Source organism: Malania oleifera, chromosome 4 (genome assembly GCF_029873635.1).
Source record: "Malania oleifera isolate guangnan ecotype guangnan chromosome 4, ASM2987363v1, whole genome shotgun sequence".
Taxonomy (NCBI): domain Eukaryota; kingdom Viridiplantae; phylum Streptophyta; class Magnoliopsida; order Santalales; family Ximeniaceae; genus Malania; species Malania oleifera.
The window spans coordinates 2,915,544-2,941,925 of record NC_080420.1 but is presented as its reverse complement, the minus strand read 5'-3'; the positions used below and the strand labels follow the sequence as shown (position 1 = coordinate 2,941,925).

Below are 26,382 nucleotides of genomic sequence, written 5' to 3'. Positions count from 1 at the left end.
TAACATTTTTGTGAGAGGGTACATATCTTGGATATATTTTTGGATTTATGTTTTTAGTTTTCTGAGATGAATATATATGGATACTGGATGTTGGGAAATTCTTAGGATGTTTATATAGAACTCTGGTATATTATTGAGGATGTTTATTTATTTTTTCGTTGCGTGATTGAGGTTATGGTATCAGACACAAGTGATTGGATCGTATCACACCCATGGCCCTACTTGGCGAGTTTGGGACGTGACAAAAAGAATTTTCATATGGGACATAGGAGAAATCAGTGTCTAAAGGCTAGTAGTTTAACAAAATTGTAAAATACTGTAACAACAACCTTAGGGCAGAGCTTCAAAGAGTGACAATTGCATTCCTACGTGTTTTCTTGAAATGAGATAGAACTTGTGCGCTTAAATCAAATTCCATATATGACAAGAGTGTGTTCAATAGTTAAAGGATGGTAATTTTGAATAAAGCTACTAAAATTTCTAAAAATTCATTTCCATGATAGAGTTATAAGGAAGGGCTTATGGCCATTTCTTTTTATTTTTTCAAAGTGAGATGATTTGCATTTGCTTGAATGAAATTTCATATGATTGTATGGGGATTAAGTATTTAAGGTTGCTAATCATAATAAATAGAAGCTAATTGAGCTCAACTTGAAATGATCCAAAGTTAATTTTGTACTTTTTGTGGGACAAGTTTGTTGCAGATACTAGGAACTGCATTTCCAAATTTAACCACAACCATTAATTTATTGGCCCAATGTTGGCTTAGACACCAATCATTTGATAGTAATTAGATGATCTTAACATCTACCATACTTGGGAAATTATAGGTTAATGAAAATATCAAGGGATTCCTTTATGGTTGTTCATCATTTGAGTTAAGGTGATTTAAAGACTCACTTTTAGGGGTGTAGCATAATTTGATTAAAATCAAATTAACCGAATTAATCGAACAAATTTGGTCGATTCAATTCGGTTAAAAAATTATTCAGTTCGATTCAGTTTCATTTTTGTTGAATTTCAATTTTCCATTTTCGATTCGATCAATTCGGTTAACCAAATTAATCGAATAGTATAAATTAATAATAAAAATTATATATATTATATATTAAAATATTTTATATATTAAATATATACTAAAAAAATTATTTATTTATTATATTATATATATATATTAAAATTTTATGTACATTTAAAATATATAATATATATATATATATATATTAAAATATTAAATTGGTTAAAATCGGTTAACTGAAATTCGGTTCGGTCAGTTCGGTTAATGAGATTTTTAAATTGAAGTTTTTTGATTAATTCAGTTAATTAGCCGAATTCACCGAACCAACCGAATGCTCATCCCTTCTCACTTTTACTCAGTATAGATAAAATAAATATTTATCAAGATAGAATTCCAAGATAAATTTGAAATAAACACAATTTATAAATTTCAATCTATATTTGAATGATTACTTAACAACATTTTATGAAATTTGTATATGAATATTTATTTTTTTGAAGACTTGTTGATCAATATCGAAAAAAAGATCTAAAAAATAGAACTATCTTTTTTGTTATCAATTTAATCAAAATTGTTAAGTTTACAAATGAACTTCACAGATAAAAATAACAATTATTTTGACAAAAATTACTTTTCAAATATAATTATTAATTTAATCCATATAACATTCCGGACACATACATTTCTTTGAAAATGAATTAATTTAATATTTTTTATGAATGAAAATAATTTTATTTACATTTCAAACGTAACATTAATAAATTAAATTTCATAATTTTTGAAGGGACTTTAAATATACAGTTTTATTGAATTTAAATATAATGTTATATAAAATTATATTAAAATTTATCTAAATGTATACAAATTTTAAATTTGAAGTTGGAAACTCATCCTCCCGAATGCATAAATGTTTTTTACAAGTTTAATTCATATTTTATTATTGTTTATATATATATATATATATATATATATATTTTAAGTTTTGATCTGGGGAAGTACTAGTGATTAACAGAACATTTGATTTGTGCCCTAGAAGTTGGAAAAGCTCGAGCTTGCTGTTGTCTGGTTGGCCGTTGGGAAACTGCAGGAAAAAGGAAGAAACTGTATTCAAATCTTTCACTCAGCTACGAAAGGAATCAAACTGAGGTTAGAATGTAAGATTGAAATTAATAGTACCTTACTTTAATTTCTTCTCCAATTCAGATTTTCTCCCTTCTCTTTCTAGCGTTTTTATTTGATTATCTCATACTTCCATTTCTGTTTGGTAATTGGCACTAGAATTCTCAATATCTTCCGTAAGACCACAGATTTTTCATTTTCCTACTGTTATCCCAATTCATCGATTTTGACAGTTCTTTTATTTGAATATTATGCTCGATATATCTCGATTCAACGTCAAGGGTTCCAATGAATTGGTTGTTGCCACTTTAATTCTGAGCAGAGAAATTAGGCGGGTTCGAAGAGGATGAGCAAAAAGAGAGAGAACTATAATGGGGAGGACGAGCCAGACTCAAAGAGGCAGAGGCTGCTTCCGCAGTCTTCTCCGTCTCCTCCTCCTCCCCTTGCATTTGAAAACGCTCTGCTTCCCCTAGCTTCTTATGATGACGATGAGGAGGATGAGGATGAAAGGAAAGAAGCCAGCCGTAGCAGTAGAGATGAAGGTAGTGGTAGGAATGTGGAGCAAAATGGCCGTAGAGATCGGGGACGTGGTTATGAAGGTGATGATGATGAGGAGGAGGATGACCCTCACAATGGAGGGCTTAATCAAGGGAAGCGCAACCGCTTGATTGAGGTTCGAAGAGATTGCCCTTATCTTGATACCGTTAATCGGCAGGTATTCAACTAATTTATTTAGCCTTTCATTGGGCTATTTGTCATCCAGCTTCCTCTGGTTACTAGAGAGTAAAGACCCTGCCTTTGTACATGGCAAACGTCTATGCTTGCGTAGTTGTGTTTGTGCATGTCTTGTTAGGCAGTGTAGGGTAGTTTAATCCCATTTAAGTGGTTGTTTCTGTTTTGCAGGTTTTGGATTTTGATTTTGAGAAGTTCTGCTCTGTTTCTTTGTCAAATTTGAATGTGTATGCATGTTTGGTCTGTGGAAAGTATTACCAGGGCCGAGGGCAGAAATCCCATGCATATACTCATAGTCTTGAAGCAGGACACCATGTTTTCATAAATCTTCGGACAGAGAAGGTTTATTGCCTTCCTGATGGATATGAAATTAATGACCCTTCATTGGATGACATTCGACATGTTTTAAATCCAAGGTCTCTTACTTTTTTGTTATATTGCTCCTATGTGCATGAAAGGGCACACACACACAGCGAACTGCCCTGCAAGGCACAGTTTTTTATAAACAGTTTACAGATTTTTTAGTAATTAGTCATACTATGCTGTTGAAACTTTGTGCATGCTGTTTGTCTTTCTTTTCTTTTATTTGGTCAAGCACTTCAGCATCGAATTTTCTGTTTTTCTTTAATATTTAATGTCATTTTACACAGGTTTAGTAGGGAACAAGTTGTACAACTTGACAAAAACAAGCTGTGGTCCAGGGCACTTGATGGTTCTGATTATCTTCCTGGAATGGTACGTCCATTATTATTTTAAGATCTTTTCCTAAAAGTTATCACAACATTTAGAAATTTGTTCAATTGTTAAACTTGTATGTTTTTTTTGTGCTATTTATGATTCCTTGTTCCTGGAAAATTTTCAGGTGGGGCTGAATAACATTAAGGATACTGATTTTGTGAATGTCACAATTCAATCTTTAATGCGAGTGACTCCTTTAAGGGACTTCTTCCTTATTCCCGAAAACTACCAACACTACAAATCACCGCTTGTTCATCGATTTGGAGAACTCACACGAAAGATTTGGCATGCACGGAACTTCAAGGGGCAGGTTTAACTTCACAGTCATTTGCTTTAATTTAATGTTTTTGAACATGAAATTTACATTTTTCTGCTTGTCTACAGGTGAGTCCTCATGAATTTCTCCAGGCGGTTATGAAAGCTAGTAAAAAACGGTTTCGAATAGGTGTGCAGTCGGACCCAGTTGAGTTCATGTCATGGCTTCTTAATACATTACACACTGACCTTAGGACCTCAAAGAAAAATTGCAGCATTATCTACAAGTGCTTTCAGGTTCTTTATACCATCCTAGTGCTCTCTTGTTCATATTATTGTTGCTTAGTTAGTATTGTTCATGCCCATTTTGTGCTTATCTAATTCTTTGCTAAATAGGGGGAATTGGAGGTTGTGAAAGAGACTCATGGTAAAACTATTGCAGAGAAAAAAGAAAATGTTGATGATGAGAATAGGGGTGCTACTGCAGATGGTGGAAGTGAACATGATAGCATTGTAATGGAAACTTCTAGAATGCCATTCTTAATGCTTGGTCTAGATTTGCCTCCTCCACCTCTTTTCAAAGATGTGATGGAGAAAAATATCATTCCTCAGGTAACTAACGTTTTCCTTGTGCTAGTTTGGTTTTGATCTAAAAAAAAAATTGATTGCTACCATCTTTAATCATTTGTTATCCTTGCTTGAAGGATTGGATTTTCTGAAATGATATATATATTAAGCTTAACATAATGTGTAGAAAAATTTGCAATAGCAACCTGATGAAGTTTGAGACTTCTAACTATATATATATATATATATATATATATATATATATATATTTACCTAGAATTTTATGGACATTAATTTATCAAAAATCATGTGAGCTGAGATGATTTTACAATGCACTCGTTTGGATAGATGCAACATCAACAACTACAAGCCTTAAGTCCCACTAGGTGGGGTTGACTACATGAATCCTTGTTTGCCAATTCACATGATCGAGGATATTTTCTTTCCTAGCCTTACAGCTATTAAATTCTTTCTCTCTATCTTATTGCATGTTATTTTAGGTCTATCCCTATCCCTTCTACTATGAGTAACAATAACTAGCTCACCCCTTCTCACAGGTGCTACTTGGCATGTGTTTCAAATGTCCAAACCATATAAGCTATCCCTCCCTTATTTTCTACCGGTGCTATGGATTGATCATGCAAAAATGTTACATTAGGAAAGATGGTGCTGCCCATTTTTGAAAAAGATATGTTGGTCAATTTTAAAAGGGGCAATAAAAAGTGCAAATATAAAGATGCTGCAATTTATTGTAATGAATGATGAGACAGGTGAAATGATTGCAAAGAGTTTGGCTATAAGAAGAAATTTGAAGGCTAAGAAGTTCATTCCACCTTTACTTCTCTTGGAAAGCTTATAATATGGTAAAGAGTAATGGCTCTATTTGGTTTCTATAAAGGGGGAATTGTGGGTAAACTTAGTTGAGAAGGGTCAAATTTGATCATTTTATTGGTGTGAAACTATTGTAAGTTGTTGGTGGCACAAAAGCAAGCGAGAGTCTACATCTCTTCAAATTGCAAAAATGGTTTGGAAATCTCTTTCACCTTCCAAAGTTCCCTTTCTTGGGTAGGTGGAGGGATAGGATCCTAGTTGTAACCAACTGAGTAACTATTGGTTGGTTAACACCAATTGGTTTATCATGTGTAAGAAAGAGAAAATATGGGACTATTTGGTCATTTATTGCCTTGTACTTTACAATTTTATGGATGTTTATGAAAAACCTATGGATATCCTGCCAACTTGGTGGACCTCTTTTGCTGGATTAAAGGCATATATTGTTTGGAGAATATCTTCTAATAGTCTTCTATAACGTGCTTCGAAAGATTAGAGAATAAGAATATTTGAGGATCAAAAGATTGCTTTGCTGAGGTTGGGCAACATTTTTCCCGGATCTATGTTTCTTTTGGTTTTGAAGGATATAGAAATTTAAAGGATATCAATTTTTTTCATCTTAATATGTTTTTTTGTTATAAAAAGTAGAGTCGTCTATCGACTTTCCCATCCTCTTAGCAGATTCTAGCTTCGAATCCTCGAGCATGGCGAAACCCACTTCGAGCCCTTCCCAAATTCTTCCCCCCTAATTTCTTGCACCAGCAATTGTCTCCTTGCACTGGTCTCTGCACTGGTCTCTGTATAAAAAGCAAACCATTTAAACTTTACCTTCATGCCACTTTGCATCGGGTCCCTCCTTACATTACCATCATTCTCAACAAACAGCGCAAGCCACTAGAATCCTTCCTATGCATCTACCACCCTTTTGATCTTCTCATGGCCTTTGTCCGCATCGAAAACCTAAATTTCTACCCAAATCTTGCTAATCCTTCACTTGTCCCCTGCTAGGCGGTAATACCGGTATCGTCTAGCTCGTGTCTAGAAATCTATTGTCCCTTTTAATCTCATCTTGAAACCCTATACGTCTTGCTCCTACTTGCAGCAGTCATGGAGAACATGCAATTGTGAAAATTGAGAGGAAGGTGATTACCATTAGCCACTTGGATGCTTTGACCTATTGCATCACAAAATTTGCAGGTAAGCTTGTCTCCTATGCTGTATTGTTAAAGAAGTAGCTCGTGTGGGTGTTGACGTTAACAGGGATGTTATGTGGCGGCAATGAAGGGAGTGTAATGAATTGTCGTGGAGTCGTCAACAGAAAGGCAGAGAATAGTGTTTCCGTGAAGGTTCTTGAAAATGGCAAAGGTAGGTTTGTTTGCTTGAAGAAGGTTGATTGCAAGAACTTCCTCGATGTACATATCTTGAAGGGGACTGAAGAAAAGGGTGGAGGGACTTCCTTCCTGTATTGCTGGAGTTGTAATCATCATTGATAGAGCACCCCACATCTATCAATGTTAGTTGGCTTGGCTATGCTCCAATTGCAGCTCTTCGAACATTCAGAGAGCCGAGGAGAAGTCGCGAGGACTAGCGTGTTTCAGAGACTATCATCGCATCCTTGTTACGCTGAATTGATCAGATGAACTCCGACGACGAGGGTGGAGACAAGCATGGAAATACCCTATAAAGGGATTGGAGAGGTCATTTGCCTAATATTAATCATAATCTTAGATTCCTAATCCAATGACAAGTGAGGATGGGGTTAGAAGGGAAGGTTTCAAATTTGTTGGGGGCCCTTTGTGTGATTGAGGGGTTTGGCTAAAGCTAGGTCGGAATTTGAGAGGGAGCTCTTTGGTTGATCTGATGAGAGCCCACATTAAAAAGGAAGGCTTGTTTAAAGGCTAGTGGAAAGAGCCCAAACTCAAGAACGCAGCAACTAAGGCTTGCGGTTGAGATGAAGGAGGGCTGACCAGAACAAGCTTATTTGGACGTGTTGTCTGGGTAAGAGATTAGAGTACAATCTGTTAATAGAAGAACTAGTGGCAGAGTGCTTTGTTAAAGAGGTTTATATGATCAACAAAAAGCAAAATGTTATCCGCAAAAAAGTTGATTTAATTGCAGCTGTTATAGAGATGACCATAGTAGTCGAAAGCGCACCTGAGGCGCGCCTAGGCGTGAGGCGCAGTGGGGTGATGAGGCTAGCGCCTCATTAGGTTTGAGGCGAGGTGACCTTCAAGAGGCGCATGTAGGCTTAGTAAGGCGCACTGAGGCTTCAGGTGCAATGAGTCAAGCCTGAGATACATGACCTTTTAACTTCATTTTTTTTTAACCTTTTAAAAAAGAAAACGTAGCCAGACTCGAACCAGCCCTAGCCCTAGCCAGAGGCTTCGACTCAAACCAGCAGGTCCAGGCTTCGTCTTCGAGCCTTTGAATCAACACGAAACCAGGTGTCCAAGCTTCGTCTTCATGTCTTCGAGCCTTCACTAGCAAGAGAGCCATTGCAGGAGTCCTTTGTCTTTGAGGTTCGAGCCTTCGAACCAGCACTATCTTTGTCCTCAAGCCATCAAACCAGCATGAAACACCTTCATCTCCAAGCCTTCGAGTCTTTGAGCCTTCACTAGTAAGAGAGCCTTCGCAAGAGCTCTTTTTCTTTGAGGTTCAAGCCTTCGAACCAGCATGATCTTCGTCTTCGAGCCTTCCGCTAGCAAGAGAGCCTTTGCTAGAGCCTTTGAATAAGCGAGAGGCTTCAAGCCATTGAGTCGTCATCGTCAGTCTTCGTGATTCGCCAGGGTGCTTAAAACTTGTAAGTCTTCTTCTTCTTCTTTAGTATTTTGTTGCTGCTGTTGCCTTCTTCTTCTTCAGTTCTTGTTCTGCTTTTTCTTCTTCTTCTTCGTTCTTCTTCTGCTTCTTCTTTTGCTGCTATTGTTTGCTGGTGGCTGGCAGGCTGCCTTGCTCTTGGCAAATTATAGATTAACTTGCATTAAGCCACTATGTTGATGCTTTTGGGCCTTTGGATTGGCAATTTCATTTCTTTTCTAATTTGAAGCTTGAACTCTTGTATGTGTAATTACTTATGTTGAACTATGTTTGTTTCACTTGGAACTTGGTACGTGGTTGTCCTAATTTCTATGTTTTTATCTTTTGGTATTGAATTTTGGCATTTTAAATTGTAATATTACTATTGATGTGTTTTCATATATCAATTACCCATCAAATAGGCATTGTACAAAATTTTAATAATTGTGCGCCTCACATTTGTGAGGCGAGCACCTTCGTCTTGCGCCTTGTGCCTTGGTTCCAAGTACCCTTTGCGCCTCTGTGCGCCTTGTGCCTTTGACTACGAATATGCTTTTATAAGGGGGTGTGGAAAATGATTTGCTATCTGATTCATAAGAAAAGATGGATAGTATGTGCGATTTTGATAGGGAGCTCTTTGGTTGATCTGATGAGAGCCCACATTAAAAAGGATTTTGAAGAGGGTGGGGCAGAAAAGGAGGCAATTTTTGTCAAGTTCATAGCGGTTGGAGAGAGATAGCCTTCATTCAGATTCTAATTTTGCTCAAGAAGGTATAAATTCTTTTAAGCACAATTGTGATGAGGTTAAAGCTTTTAATAATGCAGGATCTTTGTTTTCTGGCCCTAGCCATGGGTTCAGTCCCTACCTTGCAGCTAATTTGGTTGTTCCTTTTTTGTGGTGTCGGGGAAGGGGGGTCATACTGGTAAGTTTTTCTTTCGGAGGATTCTTTTTCATCTAAAAGTAATGAAGGCATTCTTCGCCTTCCCAACCTACGCCTTCTCCATTAACTCTTTACCATAGGGAGGATTTTACTAGAAGGAGGGCTGTGATTCTAGCTCCAAGGGAGGTGAGAGAGACTGCCTAGACTCGCATAAACTCCTTAGAGATATAGGATTGGAATTGATAGACTTTGCTAGGAATGTGGTTAGGTTGGGTTTGAGTACTAGGACGTATGAGAGAAGGAAGAAGAAAGTCTAGAAGGGGCTCAAAAATCTGGTGTCAACAATTAATTATGGGGGTGGAAAAGGTTTTGGAAGGGTGGTAAGGGCTTTAAATTATGGAGATTGCCAATTGGAATGTTAGAGGTTAGGGGGAGCATGAGGAAGAGGAGTTTGATAAAGGAGGTCTTGGACAAGAATTCCCCTGATATCGTTCGTATCCATGAAACTAAGCTAGAATAGATAGATGGGGTGTAGTCAAGACTATTTGGGGTGGATGCTGTAGGGATTGCGAATTTTTATCTTTGCATCGCACTTCACTCTATTTCTAAAGTCGATACTTCGATGGAGTTTTTTTTTTCTCCTTTTGTTTTATTGGAAGTGAAAGGGAGCGAGTAGTGGTGGGTCTCTTCAGTCTATGAGTCTTCTAGACATACTTTGAGGAACTCTTTTTGGGAAGAGGTTTGCTCTGTCTTTGGCTTTTGCTCCCCTAGGTGGATCAAGGGGGAGGGAGAGTGGGTAGAACTACTGTGACTATGCCGAATTTTGATTCATTAATGAGGGACTGCGGTTTGAGAGACCTTCCTTTGGGGAATTCACTTGTTCTGTAGGGAGGGCAAAAGCAGTGGCTAGTAGACTGGATAGATTATTGTTTTGTAGTGAGTGGGAGGATGTCCCAATCTTTCCCAAGTTGCCCTTCCCAGGTCTACTTTTGATCACCTCCCTATTTTGTTGGAGTCTAGTGGGGTGTCGTGCGGTCTTAGTCCTTTTAGGTTTGAGAATATGTGGTTGAACCATGCGATGTTTAAGCTGTTGGTTTCGGATTCTTGTTGGAGAGGATTTGGAGAGAGGTTGGGAAGGTTTTAGATTCATGAGGGAATTGAGATGGCTGAAGGAGAAACCAAAAATTTGGAGTAAGGAGGAGTTTGGAGATGTTAGAACCAGAAAATCTAGTCTTTAGGGCAGGTTATTCTTTTAAAAAGTGAGTAGGCAAGAAGAGTTTCAGTTACAAATGAGTTGGAAGAGGTAATTTTCTTGGAATTAAGTAGTTGGAGGCAAAAGACCGAATTCAAATGGGTTAAAAAGGTGGCTGTAATTCCTCTTTTTTCCACAGGGTAGTTAATGGGAACAAGTAGACTTGATTAGGGAGTCTGATATGGGGGATGGGAGGGTCACCAGTAAATTAGTAATCAACATTAGATGGATCTATTATTATTGATTTTTTTTGTAATTTGTATTTGAAGAACCATAATAGACTAATTATTTAGGGGTTAGATAGGATTCCTATTTCCGATGATCGAATGACTGGTTAGAGAGACCAACTGATGAGGATAAGTGAGGGGGTTGGTTTTTGGGATAGATAAAAGATAATGCATTGGGCTCAGATGGTTTGAACATGATTTTATTCTAAGATTGTTGGGAGATATTGTTAAGGGTGACTACTTGAAAGTTTCATTGATTTTTATGAGAATGGGATTTTGAGTAAGAGCATTAATTCCTCTTTTAGAGCCTTGGTGCCTAAAAATGCTAGATCTTCCAAGGATTAGGTTTTGAGATCTATTAGTCTTGTCTTTAGTGTGTACAAGATTATCACTACAGTGTTTTCTAATAGATTGAGTGCAGTGCCCAACGATACTATTTTGATTGCTCATAGTGCATTTTTTATTTTTATTTTTGAGGGAGGGGGGGACAAATAGTGGATGCTATTGTGGTGACCAATGAGTTGGTGGAGGATATTCTTTGGGGATTGTTTTCAAAGAAGATTTTCCGAATGCTTATGATAAAGTGAGTTGGAGGCTAGGGGCTTCTTGGATAAGGTTTTTGCGAAAAAGGGTTTGGTGAGCGTTGGCGTAGGTGAATAGGGGTATTGTTTGTCTAATGTGTGGTTTTCAGTTATTGTGAATGGTGAACCCAAATCTTGGTTTAGTGCTTTGAGGGACATTAGACAGGGAGACCTGTTTACTGCTTCGAGGGCATTAGACAAGGAAACTTATTTGCTGCTTTGAGGGACTTTAGATGAGGAGACCTGTTTACTGCTTTGAGGGACATTAGACAAGGAGACTTGTTATCTCCCTTTTCGTCCATCCTTGCTGCTGATCTCTAGAGTGGGTTAGCAGCCTTAAATGCATTCGTTGAGAGAGCTAGTGATTGGGCTATAGATGTGGGGTGTGGTTTATTGGATTAGGCCTTGAATTTTTTAAGGGTTCCATTTGGAGGGAATCCTAGAGTGGCGGGTTTTTGGAATTCGGAAGTGGAAAGGGTGATGAAGAGATTGGAGGGTTGGGAGGGGGGGCCTTTTCTCTCTTAGGGGTAGAATTTCGCTTATTCAGGCCTGTCTCTCTAGCATTCTGCTATGTTTCATCTCTGTTTTCAAGATTCCAGTGGGATCGCTAGTAAACTTGAGAGAATCATGAGGGATTTCTTGTGGTTTGGTGTGAGGAATTGTAAGGACCATTTAGTGAGCTGGGCGGAGGTTTGTAGGTCTAAAAAGGAAGGTGCCGGGGGCGGTGGACCTGGTGGTTGGGTCTTGGTATAAATTATTGTGTCTAAAAACACCGCTCATTTAGCTAAATGGTTATGGTGCTTCCTCCTAGAAGAACACTCCTCGTAACATAGAGTTATACAAAGTAAGCTTGGGTTGGGTGAGAATGGTGGGAATTGGGTACCAATGTGTCACGGTCCGACTCTTTTCACACCGTTGTGAAAGGCCGTGCGGTGCTAGCTAAAGCACTTTTGCTTAACTAGCCAGCCTATCGTTTACCAACATTCATTCACAAAGCACTTTTATTAACATTCATTCAGATAGCAGCGGAAATAATAATCAATTCATGAAAGTCGTGGCAAGCAAGCAGTAACATTGAAGCAAACGTAATTCATTAACAAATCTTCCGTTGACATGTTGTACTTAGTGAGGGAGGCAAGTAGGCTAAGCACGTTGACAATTGCTAGTGAGTTTTACAATGACTGATGAACACTCACCCTCCCCTAAAGAGGTTTTTATGTAATTATCATCCTGGTACTAGGAAACATCAAAGTGACCGAGGAGTCATACTGCCTTATTTGGCTTACAAAGACTTTACTAGCAGAAAATAACCCTACACTAGTATTTACATGATGGAAACCCATTCTAAGCACACGAGATAAGCGGTCACAGGCAAGCATAATGCCCTGAACAAGCTTAGCTCGTGACATTCTCCCCCACTTATGCGGTCGACGGCCTCGTAGACTTTTTGGCGATAGGTACACTTCAACTTTGTCCACGAATGGCTTCAATTCTTCCGCAGAAATCCAGCTGATTTCTTTGTCATCAAGGCACTTCCACTTCACTAGGAACTTCTGCCGCTTCTTCCTTGAGGATAGGAACTTTCTGTCTGCAAGGATTTCTTCAACATCATGTCTGTCAGGTTGCACTGTCTTCAACTCTGCGCTGTTTGACTGACTTCTGCTCAGGTCCTTGGTGTTGGCGTTGAATGGCTTGAGGCAATTGACATGAAATTGCGGTCTTCTCTCCTGATCTGCCCACTTCTTCATCTTCTTAGAAGCTTTCTCCAGATAGGGTTGGGCAAACTCTGCATTCTTTCTCCCTTCGCTGGTGAAGATGTACGCCCTGGGACTCTTTCGTTTGTATGGCTCGCCCACTGTGTGAGGTAACAGCGGCAGCTGCCCTGTAACAAGCTCAAAAGGGCTCTTGTTGGTTGTTGAGCGCCTTTGGGCGTTGCCATAGAACGGAGCCACATCAAGTAGTTGCACGCCATTCTTCTGGTTGTCATTGACAAAATGGCACAAGTACTCATCTAGCAGCTCTCTGAATCTCTTCATTTGTTCGTCTGTCTGTCGATGATAACTCGAAGAGATGTCAAGGTGTGACCTGAATATCCTGAAAAACTCTGTTAAGTAGTTGTCAGTGAATATTAAATCTTGGTCACAAATAATAACTTGGGGAACACCCCAATGTTTCACAATAGTCACGAGGAACAATTGTGTCGTCCCCTCTGCTGAACAGTACTTTGGTGCGGCCATGAAAGTACCATACTTCTTCCGCTCCCCCTTGTCTTGTTGGCAAGTGAGACAAGTTTTGGTATAATCAACCACATCATCCCGCGTGTGCGGCCAATAATACCTCCCCAGTAGTCTTGTCATTGGAGTCATTCTCTGCGAATACCCCTTAACGAACTTCCTGCAAAGTTTAGTAAGGCCAAGAAAGGAACGCAACTCCTTCACTGTCGTGGGGATCTTCCGTTCTTGAATCATCCTTACCTTCTCCATACCCCTCCGGATACGACCTTGTTCAACGACTTGACCAAAGAATTTGTTGCTCCGCCGAGCGAAAGAGAAATTCTCCTTCTTCACATTCAGACCGTTTCCCTTCAGCCTGTCGAACACCTTCCGTAGATGCTCTTCATGTTTCCTCTGAAACGACACCAATGCTCCCAATGATGTTTTGGAAGGGCGAACACATCCCGCTTCCACTTCATCAAGTTGCTTCCCCAACTCTACTATTTCTCGAGGCGCAATCCAACATGGCCCTTTAGCAGGTGGTTTCACTCTTGATAACAACTCGATCTCTTGCTCCACAGTCCGTCGTGAAGGCAAATTTTGAGGCAGCTTATCCGGCAACACCTCCTTATCCTCATCCAACACCGCTTGGATGATCGTAGGCTCTAGCTCTTGGCCTACTTCTTTGTCTACCACCACCGTGGCTAGACGTGTCAGCTCATTCTGACCCAATCCTTCATTGAGTTGTATGGCTGAAAGGGACTTCCTGTCGTCTCCTTTCGTTGCAACGACTTGCACCATGCATGAGTGATCTCCCATTAGACACAGGGAACTAGCCGAAGGCATCAGCATTGCCCTCGTCCCCATTAGGAACTCCATTCCTAGAATGACCGGATAGTCATTCAATGGCACCGCTGTGAAATTCGCATGACCTTCCCACTGTCCAAGCTTTATAGCCACTTGCTTGGCTACTCCCAGAGTAGGCTAGGCCACAGAGTTAACTGCTTTCATGCGTCCTGTATCCTTCTCTAAAGATAAGTTGAGTCTCCATGCTTCCACCTGCGAAACAAAATTATGAGTAGCTCCCGTATCCACCATACCGCGAGTACTCTTCCCATTTATCCTTAAGTCCACAAACATTAACCCTCTTGCTCGTGTAACTTTTGGTGTTTTTGTCTGCTTTTCCAATGCGTTCACCAACCGCACTAAACCCACCCTCGGGGCATCATCCTCTTCCCCATCGTCTTCCACTGCCTGTTCTGCAATGGAAGCCTGTAAAGCATTGAGTGATGCTTTGTGAGGGCACTCAAAAACTCTGATGACCTCGACACAAGAAACACTCAAGTTTACCTTTTCCCTTTCCATTGGGTGTGTTGAACCCTTGAGACGACGAAGCTTCCTGTGAGGTTGATGATTTAGAGTCGGCTCCCCCACTCTTGGGTTTGCCATTCTTGAAAGACTTTCCACTGTTTTCCTCTCCGCCAAACCGTTTGGACGAAGCGGTCTCATCACCAGCGTAGTCTGTCAAGCATTCTGCAGCCACTTGTGCAGTTGACAAGTCTTGAACCCTTTGTCTATGAAGTTCAGTTCTTGCCCACGGTTTCATCCCCTCTAGAAAATAGAACAACTTGTCCTTCTCCGACATATCCCGAATATCCAACATTAAAGCAGAAAATTGTTTCACATATTCACTGATTGACCCCGTATGCTTGAGATCTCTTAGTTTTCTCCTTGCATTATACTCAACGTTCTCAGGAAAGAATTGGGCCTTGAGCTCTCTCCTCAAGTCTGCCCAACTATCAATTACACAGTTTCCATTTTCAATTTCTTTGTACTTGGTACGCCACCACAGTTTGGCATCACCAACCAAGTACATGGTCACAGTATCCACCTTTGCCTGTTTTGAGGCCATCCTCACAACGCGAAAGTACTGCTCCACATCAAACAAGAAGTTCTCTAACTCCTTGGCATCTTGGGCACCCCATACGTCCTGGGTTCTGGCACCTTGGTCTTGCTAACTCCCGGAGTGTTGGAGTTCCCCATAGTAAGAACCATCACATTTACCTTTGCATCCAGATCTGCCATCCGGGCTTGCAAAGTTTCCACAGTGTGGCGAAAGTCCTTTGACATGTCGCCTATCAAACCTGCTTGATGTTTTTGTGATCCCATCACTTCATCAACAAGTTCTCTCATCTGGGCCACCTCCGCGGCCATAGTGTTGGTTGTTTCCTCAACCTGTGCTTCTAGCACGCTGATCCTCTCAGCATTGTTTGGTGCCATGGTCACTTACCAAAGCTTCCCAAATCCAACAACGAAGGCAATCGAATTCACATAGTAACTCAACCTTGGGCTCTCACCAAGTGTCACCGATTTGGCTTTGATACCAAATGTCACGGTCCGACTCTTTTCACACCGTTGTGAAGGGCCGTGCGGCGCTAGCTAAAGCACTCTTGCTTAACTAGCCAGCCTATCGTTTACCAACATTCATTCACAAAGCACTTTCATTAACATTCATTCAAATAGCAGCGGAAATAATAATCAATTCATGAAAGTCGTGGCAAGCAAGCAGTAACATTGAAGCAAATGTAATTCATTAACAAATCCTCCGTTGACATGTTGTACTTAATGAGGGAGGTAAGTAGGCTAAGCACGTTGACAATTGCTATTGAGTTTTACAATGACTGAGGAACACTCACCCTCCCCTAAAGAGGTTTTTATGTAATTATCATCCTGACACTAGGAAACATCAAAGTGACCGAGGAGTCATACTGCCTTATTTGGCTTACAAAGACTTTACTTGCAGAAAATAACCCTACACTAGTATTTACATGATGGAAACCCATCCTAAGCACACGAGATAAGCGGTCACAGGCAAGCATAATGCCCTAAACAAGCTTAGCTCGTGACATGCTAGTTTGAGATGTTCTTTGGGGAGTCCGTGGAGGTTGATTTCCCATATTTATTCTCTTTTCACTCCTCACACTAAATTTGAGGTGGAAAGGGGTTTTCGGATTCATTTTTGGAAAGACTCCTGGCTTGGGAATGTTTCTTTTTACACTTAAATTTCCTCTTCGTTTTGGATTGTGCTTTGATTTGAATAATTTATTTCTACTTTTGTTGACAGTTGAGTAGCTCTTTGGTGTCTTGGAATCTCCATCTTAGGAGACCTCTAAACGATAGGGAGATGGTGGAGTTGTCTTACTTCTTGTCCTCATTGAATAATTGCAACCTATCTTTGGGAAGGGATGTTCTTCTTGGTCTCTAGATCATTTGGGGATGTTTACTTGCAAATCATTCTATGAATTCTTGACCTATTCCAATTCTTCTTTCCCTCTCTATCCTATTATTTGGGAGGTCAAATTTCCCCTAAAAATAAAAGCTTTTACTTGGTTGGTCATGCTTAACAAAATTAATACCAATAACTTGCTGCAGATTAGGAGACCCTTGAAGGTTCTCTCTCCAGATGTTAGCCTGCTCTGTTATAGAAGTTCTGAGACAGCATCCCATCTCTTTTTGCATTGTTTTTTTGCATGGAGAATATGGGACAAACTTGGTTTGGTATTGTGGAAGATTGCTGGGTTTGCCCCCATCAGTGGAAGACTTGTTAGCCATTTCATACACTGGCTTTGGAAGAAGGACAGGGCAGCTCTGTGGAAGAGTGGCATATTTGCAGTCTTATGGGGTATATGGCTGGAGCATTTTGCACGGATATTTTTTAGGAAGAAGTTAAATTGGTCACTGGCGTGGGAAAAGATTCGGTATATGGCTTCTTTATGGTGTGTCTGGTTTGGAATTTTTAGGGAAGCTAGTTTTCAGGATTTACAGAGGATTGGAGGAACTAGCTGGTTTAATGTTTGTCTTTTTTTGTTGTTCTAGTTCTTTTTTCTGGTTTGGACCATACTTTCTTCATGAGATATCTTATTCTCCCTTGTAAATTCTTTCACTATTAATAATATCTCTTTTGCTACCAGGGAAAAAAAGAAAAGAAAATGATTCGTCTCTTTTCTTCACTATTTTTTATTTTTATTTTTTGGTTATTATTATGGGTGTGGGGGGAAGGGGTTGTGTATGAGGAGTTTGATGCCTTTTGTTTTTAATATACGTTGTGATTCTGAACAACATCAATGTTTTCAGGATTTACAAAGGGATTGGAGGAACTGGCTGGTTTGATGTCTCTCCTTTTTTGTTGTTCTACTTCCTTTTTCTGGTTTGAACCAGATTTTCTTCGGGAGATATCTTATTCTCCCTCATAAATTCTTTCCTTATTAATGTTTATTCTTTTGCTACCAAAAAAAAAAAAAAAAAGAATCGTCTCTTTCTTCACTATTTTTCCTTTTATTTTTAGTATATGTTGTGATTCAAAACCACATCAAGGTAGTGTAGCCAGATAGAATTTGGTAGGCGTAGTGGAGAGAAGGGGAGAAAAAAGGAGGAAGAAGGAGATGTGATTTCAGGAGAGAGGAGGGCTCATCGCTCACATTATTCTCAATTCATATTCCTCCAAAACTAACTCTTACATGGTTTCCACACATTATTTATAATAAAGCCTGAATTACATGAAATTGCACATAAACCCCTAAAAAACGTAAAATTACGAAAGGATGTTGGAAATATAATAGAAGGAAAAATATTTAGTATTAAAATTAATATTAAATAAAACACACAAATACTTATAAGGTGCTGAGGCATGGAAGGACCACTGTCCTTAGAGCCAATTTTGTGCCAACAGAGAATATTTCTCGGTGCATATAATTACTGTGCGCACGACCTCCAGGATTACTTAGCTGGCTCGGTTTTGTGTGCCAGAACTATAGGAGATGTAGTGTCATTTAGTTACCCAACAAAATATAAATCTCAAGTAAGAGTAGAAGATGAAGTTGTTTCAAAGAAGAAAAACTGTATATTGAAATGAAGCTGGATCATAGTTTGTATAGGTAAAATTAAGTCTGACTTCTAGCATCATAAATTCTAAACCGTTAAAGTTGTAGTTAATGTTTTAAAAATGTTAAAACTAATATTAAATTTAACATATACTTAATTAAAATAATACCGGTGACTATTAAATAATATTTATTAAACAGATCTATTTTTTTTTTTTTTAATTTGAAACATCCAACATTAATATGGTAATACCAACAAAGGACACCTAAGGCACACATATATCACCCAAATGCACAATATTCTATTACGAAATAAACACACATAATAAACTAAGCTCAATGATCCTTGTTTTGAATCTTCCGATTCTTCTGAATTAGTCTCCAACAAGGGTTTATCCATGGTCTGGCTTCTTGTTCTACATCAAATCTCTCCAAATGGAAAAAATACGCCCCAAAATTTGTAATGTTGGATGATAAAAAATAAGTAGACGTGAACTTGAACTCTAAAAGTTGGTGTGTGAGTAATGCGAGAAATTTTGTTCCTTTGGTAGCACGGAAGAAAGATAAGAGTTGAGTTGAGAATTGACGTCAATGAACAACCGAATAATGACAAACTCAACAATAAGCATGTTTTGAAGACTTTGGGTCTCCCCAAACGCATGCATGACCTTGCTTGTAGTCTCTTCATGTTGACTAACTTTGACATAATCAATAATCTATTTTGCTATAAAAGGAAATTCTGTCTTGTTTGGCTGGTAGAGCAGGTTTCAAAATATTTTTCTTACCGTTATCCTTGAGTCACGCTGAAATCCTTAGGTCACTTAAATCATCCTAACCAAGGAGAACCAAGGAGCAGATGGCCAATATTTATGGGTGTGATGTCATGCCAAACATGATCAAAATAATCACCCAGTTGGATAGGAACGAAACACCTTTCCCTAAGATGTAAACATTGTAAGTACTGTTATCTACCAACATATGTTATAGGGATGTGCGTGGGGTTTTGGATGAAGTTACATAACAAGTGACACATTTCTAGAAACCATGTTCATAAGGCATCGTCCATCAATGATGATTTTGTAAACACGAAATGGCTTGATATTATGCCCAGAGTATGAAAAAAGCCATTCCCTTCAACAATAATTGATCACTATGCTGCTCAAATTTATATATATATACACACTGCCACTGTATATCACCAAAAGCCCTCAACAGGATTTGCCCACAATGCCCAATCTTCTCGTGTAAAACTCCAAAACTGAAACTCCTAAACTGACTGCCAGTTTCTCAAGAACTATCTTCAGTTCACGTTTGATCTACATGCACAAATTAAACAAATTCATTTAGAAAACTCCCAAAAGGCAGAAAATTTGAATCTGCTTCTTATTGCTGGTTATGACAAATTAATGTACAAAGCTGTTGATTTTATGCTGGCAGCCCAATTCTAGCTTTTTATATCAAAATATTGCTTTTGCTTGCAAAATATTATGTCTGGACTCTGGAGTTAAAAATGTCACACTGCTGATCAAACTTTTGATGGAAGAACTCATATTCTCGTGGATTGGACTAGGGTTGCAAACGAACCAAGCTGCTCATGAGCAGTTTGGGAGCTCGGCTCGGTAAGTGCTCGTTCAGACTCATTTATTATCTAAATGAGTGAGTCTCAAGCCTAATTTTTAGGCTCGGTTTGTAAACGAGCTTAGTGTGAGCACAGCCAGGCTTGGCTCATTTCGGCTCATGAGCAGCTCGATAGCTGGCTTGAATGGGATCATTTATTAGGCTCGTTATGGAGCTCTGTAATGAGCTCGTTAATAGGGCTCATAAGTTGACCCAATCCCAAGAGTCCAATACTGACCCAATTACCCAAGGAGAATGACATAAATTCTGACCCAAACAAAATAGGTTGATGAAACTTTTATTATTAGATCATTTATAAACTTTCAGCCCGAGCCTAAATTTGAGCTTGCAAATGAGTTGAGCCTGAGCCAATATTTTTAATCTTGAGCCGAGCTTGAGCCAACTTTTTGAGTTCAAACCAAGCCGAGATGAGCTGAGCCCGAGCCTGAGCCCGAGCCCGAGCCCGAGCCTGAGATGAGCCTGAGCATGCTGAAGCTCGGCTTGGGTTGACTCGTTTGCAGCCCTAGGTGGGACCAATTTATCTTGAGTCTAGAAGTTGCAGGGGTATCAGGTAGCATGTGTGTTGCTGGTGGTGCAGGTCTCTGGCAATGGTATTCTGGCTACTAATAGATTAGGATGTGTTGTGTCTGTTGGTGTTGCAGTGTGTCAAAACAAGTCCAGCAAGGTGGAAAACTGAAGGGGTCAGCGGCTGGAAAAACTTCAGTGAGCATGTGGGGCTTTTCCAGTGGTCGGACAGCGACGAAACTTCAGGGATGGGTCTTTCAGCAGGTTCTGCTTTAAACAATGAGGGAGGTGCAATCAGATGCTTGGAAATTAGTGCCCAAATTCAAGGGGCACAACTGTAATTTTATTCTGGAGAAGTGGCAGGTTTTTTTTCATATAAATTTTGAAACTGAAATTTTATAGCATGAAGATGACTGACGGGGCTGCATTCTGGGATTGGTAATTGATTTCATGGATAGTGTTTTTAGATTGACATAGAGGGGAGTGATGAATGGAGAGAATGAAAGATGTAAGAGTGAAGCTTTAGTTCAAGAATTCTGCACGAATTTGATTGCTGCAGAGGGAAAATGAAGGGCTGAATTGAACAGGTAAGAGGGAGAAGAAGAATTTGTGAGGGGGAAATGATGGATTGAAATGGAATGATGGGGGTCAGATCTGGGTTCTGATACCAAATGATGTAGAACAGCATCAAGGTATTATAGCCAAGGGAGAATTTGGGAGGAATAGAGAGAAGGGGAGAAGAAAGAAGGAAGAAGGATATATATATAATTCTGCACGAATTTGATTGCTGCAGAGGGAAAATGAAGGGCTGAATTGAACAGGAAAGAGGAAGAAGAAGAATTTGTGAGGGGGAAATGATGGATTGAAATGGAATGATGGGGGGTCGGATCTGGGTTCTGATTCCAAATGATGTAGAACAGCATCAAGGTATTACAGCCAAGGGAGAATTTGGGAGGAATAGAGGAGAGAAGGGGAGAAGAAAGAAGGAAGAAGGAAGAAGGATATATATATATATTGGGGGTGGGCAGAAGAACTCACGTTAAATCTTTCAATTCAAATTCCTCAGCTCTTATGTGGCTTTCACATCCTTTTTATATAAAAAAGCCGAAATTACATGCAATTACACATAAACCTCCAAAACACATAAAATTACAAAAGAACCTCTAAGCAGACGTCTATTACAAATGAGCCCCCAAAATACACATGCTCCTATTACTAATTAAACTAAATACACACCATAAGCTAATTAACTATACACGACATCCTGATTCAGTTCTTATAAATTGATCTCCAAAAAGGGTCTACCAATGATCAAGTTTCTTGCTCTACATCACATTGTGGATGCATGGTTTAGGTGATCCTTTCTTGCTTAAATTATAGCTTATTTTGTTGCAAAATGAATTTTTTAAGATGGGGCCTATATGAAGGGTGAGAATCGAGTTATTTTAATTGGTGACGGGAGGAATAACCAGGATTAGGAAAGCATCTTGCTGCACATCCTGTTTTTAGATACAATATATCTCTAGTGTTAAGACTATAATTTCTGAATAAGATTTATAAGATATTTTTGACTCAAACAGGACTAGGGCTTTATTTATTACTACTTATTATACTTATGGAATGTGCTGAATTGAAAAGTACTGGTAGTACGTACTGAAAATGAAAAAGTATTGTTTGGTTAACTCAAAAAATATGGGATTTTAAGTGAGGCTAACATAAGTAGTGTTTGGTTGTAACAACAATTATGATTTAAGTTAAAAATTTAAATAATTTTTTTATACTTCTTAATCATTTGGTCTTGTGCAAACATTAAGTACATAGATTAAAATAACAAATAAATCAAGAAATATTATAATTAAGTCTATACAAAATAATGCTTTGCATAAATTTGTTTGCAGCCTTAATCATCAAATTAATTCTTGCTTCTGCTTGTTTCGCATCAAATGTGCCATGATCTTGTGCTATTGATTTGCTGTAGCATTGACTTGTAAATTGATCTCTTTATTTATGCTCCATCAAGCTGAATTAAGAGAGTGTTTTTTATTTTTGTCTTCTTTCAGATTAGTCACTTGTGTATCACGTATTTAATTTTAAATCCCCAAACGCAAACAACCTGTCCATCACATTGTATTTCACATGCTCAAAGATTCTGAAAGTGCCCAGGTGATTCTGAACTTGTCTGAAATCACAGGATATATATATATATATATATATATATAGAGAGAGAGAGAGAGAGAGAGAGAGAGAGAAACTTTTGGTTGAGGTTTAGGTGGGTCAGCTCGAAGATTTGGCTGATGCCAGAGAAAAGAGAAGAGGGAACTTGTCAAGAGAGAGAAGCTTTCGGTTGAGATTTACATAGATCGGCTTGTAGATTTGGCTAGTGCCAGAGAGAAGAGAAGAGGGAACTTGTCTAGTGCCAGCTTCTAGATTTGTTAGGTAGATCAGCTTGAAGATGTGGTTAGTGCCAGGGAGAAGAGAAGAGGAGCCTTCAGCAGTCATGGAGGTTGACCTATTGCATATTTTTGACACTATCTCCATCAATATTTTTAAGAGTGGTTTTAAGTGCCCACTTATGAGGGGGTGTTTTTTTTGCTCTTAAAAGTGTCAAAAGCATCTCAATATTACCTTTTAATTTTTCAAATAAGCAAAAGCATCTCAACATTACTTGTAAAAAAGGTCTCTTAAATAAGAGAGCTTTTATACAACTAAAATTTATATAATTAGTACTTTTTAAGAGCATAGGCAGCAGTCAAACACTACTTTTCAGACATAAGTACTTTATGACAAGTGAATAGTGTTAGATACATTTTCTCATAATGCCAAACAAGTACTAGAAGGAACAGAATGATGGTAGTCAAGGGTTATTATTTCTTAAGATTGGGTTTATACGTGCAATGAGAAGAAACTTCAGAGGATGCTTTTCATGGACTCAAATTGGTTCAAATATGGTGGAAGTGCTGCTGTGGAGTTTTCCGCTCCTAATAAATATTTATTTAAAGGGAAAATTATATGAGGCTGTCTGTGTTTCTGTAATCTTTTTTTGACAAAACTACACGGTCTATAAAGTTTTAGCTCAGATTTATAAAATCAAGGATTTCTTTATCCAAAAAAGGAATTTTCGAAGGGGGATGAAAAGGAATGAAAAATTTAGGGGGTCATATTCTAATATTTAGAGGATCTCTTGAAACTCTTACTAGACGTTTGGTTCATAGATTCTCTTTATCCAAATTAACCCACAATCTCTGAGCAACCGAAAAATGTGAAAAAAAGCTGTAAAATTTTCTCAGAACCACAACTAAAACACAAATCTTAGGATGAACCTTAGTTTTAATGTCAGTCATGCTACTTATGGTTGATAAAAACAGTGATTTATAAAATATGTAATTTCTTTTTAATTATTTAAGATTTTCCCTGGAAAGAAAGTAGGAAAGCTTGTGGACTTCAAACACATATAATACAGTGTATTATATAAAGATGGAATTTGAAGATAGAGCCTGTTGATATTGAGGCTGATAACTATATCCTGAAATGCTCAGAGTGATCTCTTTTTGTGAGTTTTACGAAAATAGCTCTTGCCCATAATGGAGCTAACCTTGATGAAATTAGCATGGTGATGATGACATGCGGGAAGAGTATCAAATGTAACCTTGACATCCTGAAATTGTCCGAGTCTGAGCTAACCTTGATGAATTTAATTTCTAGAATTTCCCAAAAGAAGCAATTTATTAATTTCTGGAGTTCTTGCCTCCCCCACCCCCCCAGGTGGAGGTGTATGTTTTAATATTGAGGGACTTCATATGCACTGTTCTTCTAACAAACTTCTATAATACATTATTATTCAGTGTTTTAAAAAGCTGAATCAATGCTCGTGTTCAGGCCTGCTTCAAGGCAAGGCATGCCTAGAATGCCTTGAGGCTCAATCTAAAATCCCAAATTCCAAAAAGACTATCTCATTGCATGCGGAGGCTTACACAATTGTATGAAAAGGCATAACTTTTGCGCCTTTTTAGTTGAGGCTTTTGCATTTTGGGTGTGTGATTCTCAAGTTAGATTTGGTTAGGAAATTTTTTAACTCCATGTTTTATATAAAAGGAATGTCATAATATGATTGTTTTTGAAACTCTTGAATCTCAACCTTCCAAAATAATTAAGAGTTGTATCCTAGATCTTAAAAATATTTTGAACTTTGTAATGTCATAGCTATCCCTTTATCATGAGTTTTTGGATGGCTAACAAGTAGTTTGCAAATTATATTCTATTTTTTTGCATTATATTTGTGTTTTTATTTATTTATATTTATTGTTTAACTATATTTAATTTATATACATATCTTTATATATAAAAAAAATCTTAAAAGGTTTACACCTAAACTCCTTTTAGACTTATGCCTCGCCTCTTAAAAGGTTGAGTCTCACCTTACACCTTCGCCTTATAAAACATTGATTATTTTCATTATTATCACAGTTGTTATTCCTCTTTTCAAGGTATAAGCATATGACTTGGAATTTATTGAAATAAATTAAGCCCTTAGTGTTGTGTTAATGTTTGAAGAAATTGTGTAATAGAGGAGCTGTAGAGTAAAATTAATGAAACAAAATGATATGTGGTGTCTTGTAAATTTGTTTTTGTCTTTAAACAGCAGTCTTTTTGACAGACTAAAATTTCATGGGCGCTTTCTTTCTAGGTTCCACTTTTCAACATACTGAAGAAGTTTGATGGTGAGTCTGTCACAGAAGTTGTACGCCCTCGTATTGCAAGGATGAGATATCGTGTTACCAGATTGCCACAGTATATAATTCTGCACATGCGTCGATTTACAAAGAATAATTTCTTCATAGAAAAAAATCCTACTCTTGGTGAGTTTGCTTTTTTTTGTTGGCACATGATTGAGACTTGTAAGATGCAGTAGGAGCTGGGCAAACCTTGTTGAGGAACTGACTGTTCTTCGTTGCCAAACTTGAATTAGATTTAGTAAATGATTTCAAAGTTCTTTTTGGGCTTTAAGTTTAATTATATTATTGAGAACAAATTTTCTAATTGCTTTAAGTGAAAGAAACTGGTTTCCTTTGTTGATGGAGAAGATGCTCTCTGGAGTACTGTTTCTCTTATTCATTTGGTTCATATAGTAAACTTCTTAGCTGATAGGAATCATGCTTGCACTTTATATTGGTTTATGGGTTTGCAATTTTGGAAATTGATACAATCTGGCGTGTTACTATGCCAATCCTAAAATCTCTTTAATGGTGGACGCCGTCTCAAGTTTCTCTGAAATCACAGAAACTTCAGACCTGATTCTATGTTGGACATTTTCTACTTCAACGGAGTTTCACATTTGAAATTATTTTGTGTTCAACTGTATTCGTATTTACCATCTTTCTTATCAATGGCATTGTTCTGTATCAGTTAATTTTCCCGTGAAGAACCTAGAGCTGAAGGATTATATTCCTTTACCAGCACCAAAGGAGAATGAGAAATTGCACTCAAAGTATGACCTGATTGCAAATATTGTTCACGATGGCAAGCCTGGGGAAGGATTCTACAGGGTATTTGTGCAGCGGAAATCAGAAGAACTATGGTAAACTGATCTTTAATCGTCAATCTGCATAATTGTGAATGAGAATGCAACAGTTCTCTTGGCTGATGGCCGGACATTCAATGCTTTCAGGTATGAGATGCAGGACCTGCATGTCTCAGAAACTCTACCCCAGATGGTTGCCCTCTCCGAGGCTTACATGCAGATATATGAGCAGCAGCAGTGAAGTACAAAACTTGAGGTACTCATCTTTCTTAGCCATTAACTGGCTTATTTTTAACCTGTGTCACGTTTGCAATGAAATTATTACAAACAAAAGAGAAAAGGGGAAATTGCGTGCCTTTCGAAGTGTCAGGATTTGTGAATCTGGAGAAAATGCCTTCTCAGTTAACAGGAAATGTTGAAGATCAAAATATTTTCCCACCATCATTACTAAGCATTGTATACCTTTGATGGTTCCAATTGTTGTCAATTTAGGGCTGGAAACTTCCCAACCGATGATTATGTACAATATTTCAGATTGAAAGCACTTAAGATGTAGTTGTAGTTATGCTGTTTGAGAAGAATTCAATTGAATTTTTCACCAATATAATTTTTGACCAGTGTGGTAGTGTTATAAA

At 38.3% G+C, this 26,382-nt stretch overlaps 1 protein-coding gene across 3 annotated transcripts; it reads left to right on the top strand.

Moving 5' to 3' along the window:
- The first annotated feature begins 1,984 nt into the window (after nucleotides 1-1,984).
- Nucleotides 1,985-26,382, top strand: LOC131152847 (uncharacterized). 3 transcript variants are annotated; one of them, XM_058104751.1, is made up of 10 exons: nucleotides 1,985-2,164; nucleotides 2,460-2,852; nucleotides 3,041-3,285; nucleotides 3,520-3,604; nucleotides 3,732-3,917; nucleotides 3,992-4,159; nucleotides 4,259-4,474; nucleotides 24,914-25,085; nucleotides 25,633-25,804; nucleotides 25,895-26,382. In XM_058104751.1, exons 2-10 carry the CDS (start codon nucleotides 2,484-2,486, stop codon nucleotides 25,986-25,988), a joined length of 1,707 nt encoding a protein of 568 aa, XP_057960734.1. In that variant the 5' UTR covers nucleotides 1,985-2,164; nucleotides 2,460-2,483; the 3' UTR covers nucleotides 25,989-26,382. The 3 variants fall into 3 exon arrangements, with proteins under 3 accessions (XP_057960734.1, XP_057960733.1, XP_057960732.1); XM_058104750.1 differs by having other exon boundaries at nucleotides 1,985-2,172; XM_058104749.1 differs by having other exon boundaries at nucleotides 2,012-2,164; nucleotides 2,419-2,852.